At 38.8% G+C, this 8,992-nt stretch overlaps 1 protein-coding gene across 2 annotated transcripts in view; it reads right to left on the bottom strand.

Annotated features, from left to right (window-relative positions):
- Window positions 1-218: 218 nt before the first annotated feature.
- Window positions 219-8,992, bottom strand: part of GPR158 (G protein-coupled receptor 158) — a 180,844-nt gene continuing 172,070 nt past the window's right edge. The window contains exons 8-12 of one of the 2 annotated variants that reach the window (XM_086861377.1): window positions 8,811-8,949; window positions 4,774-4,879; window positions 2,723-2,869; window positions 1,150-1,972; window positions 219-1,023 (exon numbers count right to left, since the gene is read on the bottom strand). In XM_086861377.1, the coding sequence (XP_086717503.1) occupies window positions 518-1,023; window positions 1,150-1,972; window positions 2,723-2,869; window positions 4,774-4,879; window positions 8,811-8,949 (1,721 nt within the window). In that variant the 3' untranslated portion in view covers window positions 219-517. Of the gene's footprint in view, window positions 1,973-2,722; window positions 2,870-4,773; window positions 4,880-8,810; window positions 8,950-8,992 lie in introns of both variants that reach the window. The other variant, XM_086861388.1, reaches the window with a different exon arrangement.

The following is an 8,992-nucleotide window of genomic DNA, read 5'->3' as shown; positions in this document are numbered from 1 at the left end:
GCATTGAGTTAGCAGTGCTATTTAGATTAAATATGTAAAGTGAAAGTCGTCACTTTAATAAGCTGCTCGTTGATACCCCTTTTTTGTGACCAGGACATTTTCTGTGTCCCACTTCTGCTGGATCTTTAAAGTCCCAAGGGTGAGTTACAGCCAGTTACGGCATCCAGAAATAATTTGGTTAAGATCTACACTGTGCGTTTGCTATCATCTTATTATTATTTCTTTTAAAAGAGAATTGATTTCACAAAGGCAGATTTCTTTCATTGACACAGTAAAATCCTTGGAGCAGGGACCACATTCTGGGCACTGCTAATCACATTATTGGCACTCAACATATAAATAATAACAACAATAACGATAATTTACTTTGCTTAAACTCCTACTTATTTGAAGTGCTGATTCCCTTAATTTAAGTGATGCTCCTTAGGAATTTTCAGATCCTTTTGGCCTAAGTCCCCTCTGTCTTTCCTGTTGTCTGTCTTCTCAATGTTGCTACTCTCCTCAGTCCGAAAGCCTCTTATTTTCGAGGTGCTGCTGTTTTATTTGCACTTATAGCAGAGGTGTTCAATAAAGCTACACTTCTTTCTGCATTTGGTAAATCTGCTGTATCATACTCCCAAGGGCAGACTTCAGCTCGAGATGCTAAAGGTTGCTGTAGGTAACTACTTGGCTTATGGGAGTTAGATGAAAGCACATTTCCCTCAGAAGAGACAATTTTTTTCTGTTCAGCCAATTTATTGAGGTTTTCCTTTTCTGCTGTTTTCTGGGGCAGCTCCTCCTGCTCCCCAGCACGGGTATTAGGTGTATATCTATTAACATTCTCACACTTCAGCCCAGGAGAGACCTGGGTCTTGGAATTTGACTGATTTTTCTCATTTTCAAGGATCTGCTGCTCTTGTGTCTCCTGAGTGGATGCTTCCACCTTCTCTGAGCTCTTTTGATTTGACTGTTGGTGCCCCTCAGGTGTCTTCAGCTTATGATGAGTCTTCCCCTTTGGCTGGGAAGGGTGGTTTTTCTCTGGCTCTGAGGAAGCAATAGATACATGTTTTTGAGCTTTAGAGTCAAAAGGCACAGGACCAGGAATTTGGTCATATATTTCCCAAGGACAAACTTCTCCTATGTTGAAATTTTCCTTGTGAAGAGACTTACCTGGGCCTGTGTCTGAATTTGCAGGTGTTTGACTAACCCTTTGCTGTTTAATAATTCCAGATTTATGGGTTTTCTTTGTTTCCTCAGATTGGGTAGAGTTTTTCCGGTGGGAATCCTTATGTTCCCCTTTATCGGAGGCTGAGTGCTTTTTGCTAGCCTCCTTACCCTTCTGCTGAGATTTATGAGATTTAGTGCTTTCTTCTAAACTTTGTGTTTTACCTGTTAGTCCCAGAGTCTTTTCCTTGGCACTAGCAATAACACTGAGGGATTTTTGTAACACAGATGTTCTTGGATGCAGAGGCTTCTTATCGGCACTTAAATTATGCGCACTTACAGATTTGCACACCAAAGGGACTGATTCAGTGGAGACAGCTTCAACTTTTTCAGGAGCGTTTTTGGTTAATTTGTTACCATTCAAGGAGTCCAGAAGTGTTTTCTCAGCAGCTATAACTTCTGCACTTTCTGTAGTTAAGCCATTTGGTTCTTCTGTTTGATCCCTAACATGATCGTAAGTGCTGTGGGACTTTTTTAAGGAAAAGACTCTGTTTTTCAAAGTCTCTTCTTTTGGCTTTGCAGAAGTTGTGGAATCCGGTGGGTTTTTCTTCAGTGTGGCCAAGTTCTTCACAGCACTGTGCTCCATCAGGTCCTTCTCATCCCTGGAGCACTGCCTGGTGACCGTCTCGGGGATTTCTGTAATGCGCCGCATTATCGAGCGCCCCAAGCCCTTTTTAGAGCACCTTTTTTTCTGGAGATGTGGGTTGTTAGCAATCATCTTTTTCCTTTTATAGATTTCAAGCTGAGCATACAGTTTCTTCAACTCATCCTGCAAAGCAAGTGAATGGCAGAACTAGTATTTAGGCAGTGAATACAGTCAAACAAGCAGCCTGATGAATGCAAGACCTATTGCTCTAAAAAAGGCATTAAACTCATTTCACTGTCTTTTCTAATTCTTGAATATGTCATTTCTCCATCAACTTGAATCACATTTTTTTCCACTTTAAAAAAAAAAGTTTAACCCTCAGGCACAAACATGTTACATTCCACAGCATGCACACTTCATTTATACTATTTCAGATTTCACAACGCTGTACTGTATGCTTTCCTGCTGAACTCTATAGCTGTTTATTGTTCTCAGAACATAAGGCCTTTAATCATGTAAAATAGGAGTAAAGTAGTTTTCTCCACTAATCAAGTTTTTAAAATTTTATCTTTCTAGTTATGTATGCTTATGCATATGTTACATACAAATGACTAATTAAAATGAAACCAAAAGCTGTTTGCACTTCAAGATAATTCAAAGAATCTGTAAACAGAGTAACAGCTCTTGCTGAGGGTGATTCCTCCTCCTTGGCCACCACTATGACTTTTACTACAACTAGTAATGCAGCATCTCTTCACACTCGTAAATACTTCCCACGACAGTTTACATGACCTGATACCACAATCATAAAGGATCTAAGCTGGAATTTTCCAGCTGGCATCTGCAGAGAGAAACAAATGCATGCAAGTTGGAGTTTTCTTGTAGGAAAGAGTGTTCTTGAAAACGAATGCTATTTAAATGAGTTATATGTACCCGAATATCTTCAGGATCCAAACTGTGTTCACTCCATGCTGAGTTGATACTGCTGTTCAGATAGGATCCCGACCGACCCATATCAAGCTCATCTTCATAAGCTTCTGTAGCTATATCATCTCTTGGGTTATTGCTTGAATGTGAAAACTGCAATAAGTATTCACAAAGAATATGTTGCCATGAGTGCAGAAGTTTACTTCAACATCAGTGCAAGAGCTTACAACAGTTTTTTATGGTACAATGTCCCTTCTATAGATTTGGTGTGATTGTCAAACTCAAAACATTACTGTAAACTTCACTGGCTTAAGTAGTGTCCTATGGAGTCTCAGTATTGTATGGAAGAAACTCTTATTAATGATGACTGAACTTGTTAAATCTTAGAGATTTGCATAAGGAAAAAAAAATCCTACATATTTTGATACTTGCTTGAACCTCTTTAAATGGCATTTCAATTAAGCTGGCATGAAAATAGACTTTCAGACATTATTTCCAATTAGGCTGCTAAAACAGTAAGACACTATTTTATACCACATACATCTTAACAATCCTGCAAAAAGCAGTTCTCCTAATTTAGATCCTAATTCTGAAAAGGGAGACATAAGGTGGAAAAAAATAAAGAAAGAAACTAATGAAAAAGTAGACTACTTTTTTCTTCTACGTTTTACCAAATCCTTGAAACAGGCGTTGGAGTGAGGTTGTCATTATTGCTTTGTTCATATTGAATCACTCATGTGAAGTTACTATTGTCCACATAGTCATCTGTGCTCAGGACTTCATGAATAGAACTAAACCTTGTGAATCTTAAATTCTCTGAATTCTTTAGTGTGTTGGAAGAAAAGTCTATGCAATGTAACACCGATAATAAGCTAAAAATGAAAATGTTGATCAGTAGTTATGAGTCAGCTTCAGAAAGGTCAATAAATTTTCTAGGCTAGTTTAGAAAGACACCTCTGAAGATATGTAATAAAGTACATGAATATAAAATAGAAAAGATAAGAGTATTGCTGAAGACCAGAAAAGTAATTTAAAATAAAACAAGGTATGCAGTGTTAAGGCTTCACAAATGAGTTCCTTGTCACGACTGTTCAATGTACATATATTTGACAGTCATCAGCAAACTCTGTTCTGACACACAGGAAAGAGGCAGGAATAGCAGCTTCATTAACCTGAAAATTCTATCAACCTGAACTGCTTAATGCTCTTTCTTCATATGTAGCTTTCACCTTTACTGCTATTTGGACTCTTGAGCTTTTGATTAATATGATTAGTCATTTCAAAACCCATTAGAAAGTCATTCCTTTTACTGGGGTACTGTCCTAAGAAGGAACTTCCACTCCATTCCTGGGGACTGTGGTTAGGGACAGGAAGAGCCACCTGCAGATCTCCTGCCCCCAGTGAGACAATGCTGGGACTTTGCTCCAGTGGTGCCCCCAGGGACGTGTCCCAGCTGCAGCTTGGGGGTTTCTCTGCTCTTCCCTGACTCCTTCCATCACCATCGACTTGTGCCCCCACACACCTGTCTTGGCACCCAGCACTGCTCCTGGCTCCCTGCCATGGCCATGTCTCCTCCCAGTGGGCAGCATCTGTCTGTCCCAGGCTCTGCCTTGCAAAGGGTTCTCCTTTTTCAGCCTGTACTGCCTGGTTTAAATCCCTACCTCCCTATCTCACAGCTAGTCCAGCCTCCTGATTCCAGTGTTTCTATGTCCTTGCCTAAATTCTTTGTCTGATCTCAGCTAACTCTGGCAGCAGCATGGTCACACAAATACCTAAAAGAAAGCACAATTAGGCAGGATTCTTTCCTTCTTGTATTAACCACATCAACATTTTAAGTACTTTAAACTCCTGGAATTTTGAAAGCTGAAAGAAAAAAAATATTAAAATGTGTACTTTTTAAAAATAAAAACAATACAGCTTTCAAGGCAGAATAGACAAATTCTACATCCTCCTTTTCTATCAGTTGCTGTAGATTTACACCGAATTGCTTCTGTGTAAATGGCAACATTTATCTTCCTCAGTCATGGCAAGAGAGAAGAGACTGCAGACTCAAATACCTTAGGGATCAGAAGTAGCCCAACGGTGACTGTCACAGTCAAATGTGTGTGTGCAAAGAACAGCATCAGCATCCAGTCAGACTGAAGTCTTGAAGCAAGAATGAATCTGAAAATAGAATTCAGGGTTGCAATTCACTTTATTTCTCCAGTGCATTGTATTTAGTATCTTTAGTATTCCTTAGGTTTCTTTTCACTGAATGGCCAAACACAACTGGTTTTGTTTTGTACTGCTTTCATATGGACTAAAAATTACATCCACACTCTTTCCCTATATGCTAAAATTTCAAACCAACTTTGAAAAAAAACCCAAGCAACAAACCAAAACATAAAAAGAAACAACACACCTTAAATGATACTGCTTATTCCATCTTTCTCACTCTATTGAGCCGTCTTTTTGCTTTGTGTACATTGTCACAGTTTCTTTGGCCTGAGTTATGGCAGCTTACGTGCATTAAGGAGCTGAAGGGATGGTTTTAGGTTAAGCACATGTACTATGATGAATTGCAGTGCACTTTATAAACACAGGATGTCCACAGATCACAGCTACCGAGTACAGCTGATAAGCCATCCAAGGGAGAACTGAACTGAAATGCATTTTAGCAGGGAGCAGAGAAATGGTCTTTACTGCAGGACCACCCAGCTCACTCCTGTGGGGTCCAGAAGCCTGTGAATGCTTGGAAATGAGGAGCTGAACCTCTCAAACAAAACATTTCCTTTCTAAAGGACTGGTGGAACAAGCGGAGCAGTTAAAGCTGAAGCATGCGTGGCTTGTCTGCTTTAGTGAGCCCCCAAAGACAGAGCAGTAAGCAGTGCAATGGATGAACAGATGTACTGCTGGCTTGCAATTTCCAGGTTTGCAAAAATCATTCAGATAGAAATGACATTTGCTACTTATCCAAGTTCACAGATGCACATTTTGAAGAAGCTTTTGTTAATAGAAATAGTCTGGCATGAAACACTGGCTTACATGCTGCAATAATACAGTTATAATTACTTGTTTAATACTTTGTAAATGCAATGTTTTATGAACACAACAAAATATTTCAATTAATTAATTCCTAGAGAGATGTTGCTTTGGGGTGTGAGGGAATATGAGGAGGCTCAGGCCTGAGATTTAGCAAACTGAACACAACTGAATTGATGAAGATGACATGAGAAACCGATGGATGTAACAAATAACAGAGCAAAAAATGAACAGAAGTTACAGACAGTGCTGTAAAGGATGGCAGGATTTCATGGGTGGTTAATAGGGAGTAATTGGAAAGACGGCCAAACTTCACAGGTAATTGAAGGACCTTTGAGGAAGCAGAACTTGCAAGGTCAGTGGCACTGATGTAACTATATCAGTAACAGCAGATAAGCTTGTGATTGCCTAGCTAATGGCATCACAAATGCCAAATTGAGTACAGATGTAGCAAAACTGTGACCAATAGGAAAAAAATAATGAGAGTGGCTTGTTTATTTCGGAGAAGACAGGACCGGGACAGACAGGGGATAAGGTATGTGGGGAAAAACAAGCATGGAAAGAAGGGGGGGATAAAATGGGTAGTGACATGTAAGCAAGTTGTCACTGAGCTCTCATCTTCTCATTAAATCCTTCTCATGTGTGACACCACTGTCTCCATGGTGCATGTGTGATGAGCAAACCTCAGGCAGCAGGTGGGTGACTGTCCCTGGGAAGACCCAAAGTGTCAGCCCAGGCCCAGCTGCAGAGGAGGAACAGGACCAGGCTGTGTGTGTTGGACCTGCAGTCACACATCCCTGTGGCCAGACAGGTGCTGTGTGACTGCCCTGACGTGGATTTGTTCAACCTGCAGTGCAACCAACAGCAGCCAGATCCATCAGACAGGTGGGAGAAAGCACCCACATCCTGATGGCCACTGGATTTGGTTAACCCTTAATAGATCCAATCCTCAGGTCTGGTGAAGGCTTTTTTGCTTGCTTTATGCTCGAGACCTTGACTGATTAAGGTATCCATGCCATACCGTGCCTCTGAATACAGTATCACATTTGTAGTAGCCATTCAGCCCTAGCAAAGATAGGATTTCTATCTGAATGAGATTTTTTTCCATATAAATTTTGGGTTTCTCAGTAATATAAGAGAAAGAACAATGCAGGAATTTAACAGTAAGCTGATCTGAAGATAATCCATAATCCTCTGTTTCTGAAATGGGAATACTTTCAAAGGAAAACAAAATGCAAACAGTTCAAGGTTTTATTTAGTTCTCTCATCAATCTTCTATGAGCTTTGGGAGTTTTCAAACTGGATGGCTGTCTTGTAGATGTCCTTCAAGGCTCCAGCACTTTCAACTTCATGACAATCCAGGTATGTCATATAAATCTAAATTTTACATTTCTGCCCTTTCAGTTGCATCCAGAACTTGGCAAGGAAGATGGAAGCAAAATGAAAGAAAAAAAAAAAAAAGGAAATGGATTAAGAGTTGTGCATGCATAAATGGACATAATCTCAGGAGGGATCGTGTACATTTTTTTCAATCTTATCTATAAACACTACACACTATTTCTTCAACAAACCAGCATACATCAGACAGATGGGAAAGAATCAATACAAAATGAACATTAAAAAAAAAAAAGAAGGAAGAATAGGATCAGCAGACCTTAGGCTACAGGCAGAGGATTGTCAATAAGACAAACTGAAAGACTGAATCCCTTTGTGTCTCCTCCTTAAGGCATTTATTAAGATGCCCCATATCCCTCTTTTCCCCTCTCTTTCATCCAGGGTTACTTGCTTCCTCTTCTATTGCTAAAAGAAACTTGCAGCCCACAAAATAGCTCTGAACTGTGTCTTCTAACATGGCTCAATACACAGTTTAGGAATATAAATTAATGGGGGGAAAAGTGACTGAGAAGCCATCATATTGGTTATAATAAACTCAAAATATTGTAAGTGAATTTTACATCTAACAGGAATTAAAAGAAGAATCGTTCCATCAAATAAAGATTTTAAAAAATAACTTTGCAGATGTTTGTGTTGGGGAGAATAGATTTTTAGGGTATGTGGGTGTAGAGATAGTGTTAGGAGAAGGGGAAGGAAAAAGAATGTCATGCTTGAAAAATTCAGTGAATTGTATAACAATGATAAGAGAAAAGAGCACAAGGAAGGAACAGAGATGAAGGGTTTGCTTTGCTGATGTTTACTCGGAAAAAAACACAAAAGCAAAAATCAAGGAGACAAGGAGAAATGTTAGTGCCAAGACAGACCAAGGAACAGAGAAAAGTAATTAAAGACTGTCAATGAAGCAATGTAAAATAAAAAATCTTAGTAAATAAAATCTGTTAGGAGGCAAAAGAAGGTGTAAGAATGTCAGAACAAACTCCTAAGAGAGTTTTTACAGGATGAGATGAAACTCATGTTATCTTGCTCTTTTGCATTTTCTAGGACCAATTCATTTTTACAGGGTACTTTGTAGAAAAGCTAGATTTAGTAGAATTTCATGCAGCTCTAGCAAAGAACCTTATTTATTTATTACTACTCAAATAATTTACAAGTATGAAATGTAGAACTCATTATAGATTTTACAAGAAATATGGGTCTTATATTACTGATAAAGCATCATATGCAGAACAATTTTTTTTATGGCAGCATATAAAACACCATGCTTCATGCCCAAACCAGTACAATAACCTTAACATATAGCTGCAGCTCATCAATCTGTGACACGCCAGCAGAAGTTCATATAAACCAACATTCTTACCTGCTGTTTTTCTAGGGATACAAAACAGTGAGCAGTATGTAGATGACTGAAGACAGACAGTTGTTTTGCTATATCTAATTTATCATATATACTGAACTTTGATCCAAGAAAATATCACATAACTATACTGAAGAAAACCCTATTTATAAAATTTCGAATTTTTGAATCCCATGGAAACAGTTTTTGGTAAGCACTTAATTTGCAGAAACAAATATTTATAAGACCTTCCATTATGCATCCTATCCCATTCACCCACTCTAAGTTGCACCATATGAAACCTGAAAGATAAATGGTTAATTACTAGATCTACAGATCACTTGCCTAATTGTATGGAATATAGCAGAGATAATGAGCTCATTGTGAACTGCAACTGCCATATAACGTGGCTCATGAAATGCTGATGGGACTGTCCGCACTGCATAGCAGAGATAAACACCCCACAAGAGGAATAAAAATTCAGCTGTGAGAAGAACAAAAAGAAATAATTTGAAATTAGTTTTATA

The sequence above is a fragment of the Cyanistes caeruleus genome, chromosome 1, assembly GCF_971803275.1.
Source record: "Cyanistes caeruleus chromosome 1, bCyaCae1.hap1.1, whole genome shotgun sequence".
Classification (NCBI taxonomy): domain Eukaryota; kingdom Metazoa; phylum Chordata; class Aves; order Passeriformes; family Paridae; genus Cyanistes; species Cyanistes caeruleus.
This window is presented reverse-complemented; position numbering and strand designations above follow the sequence as displayed.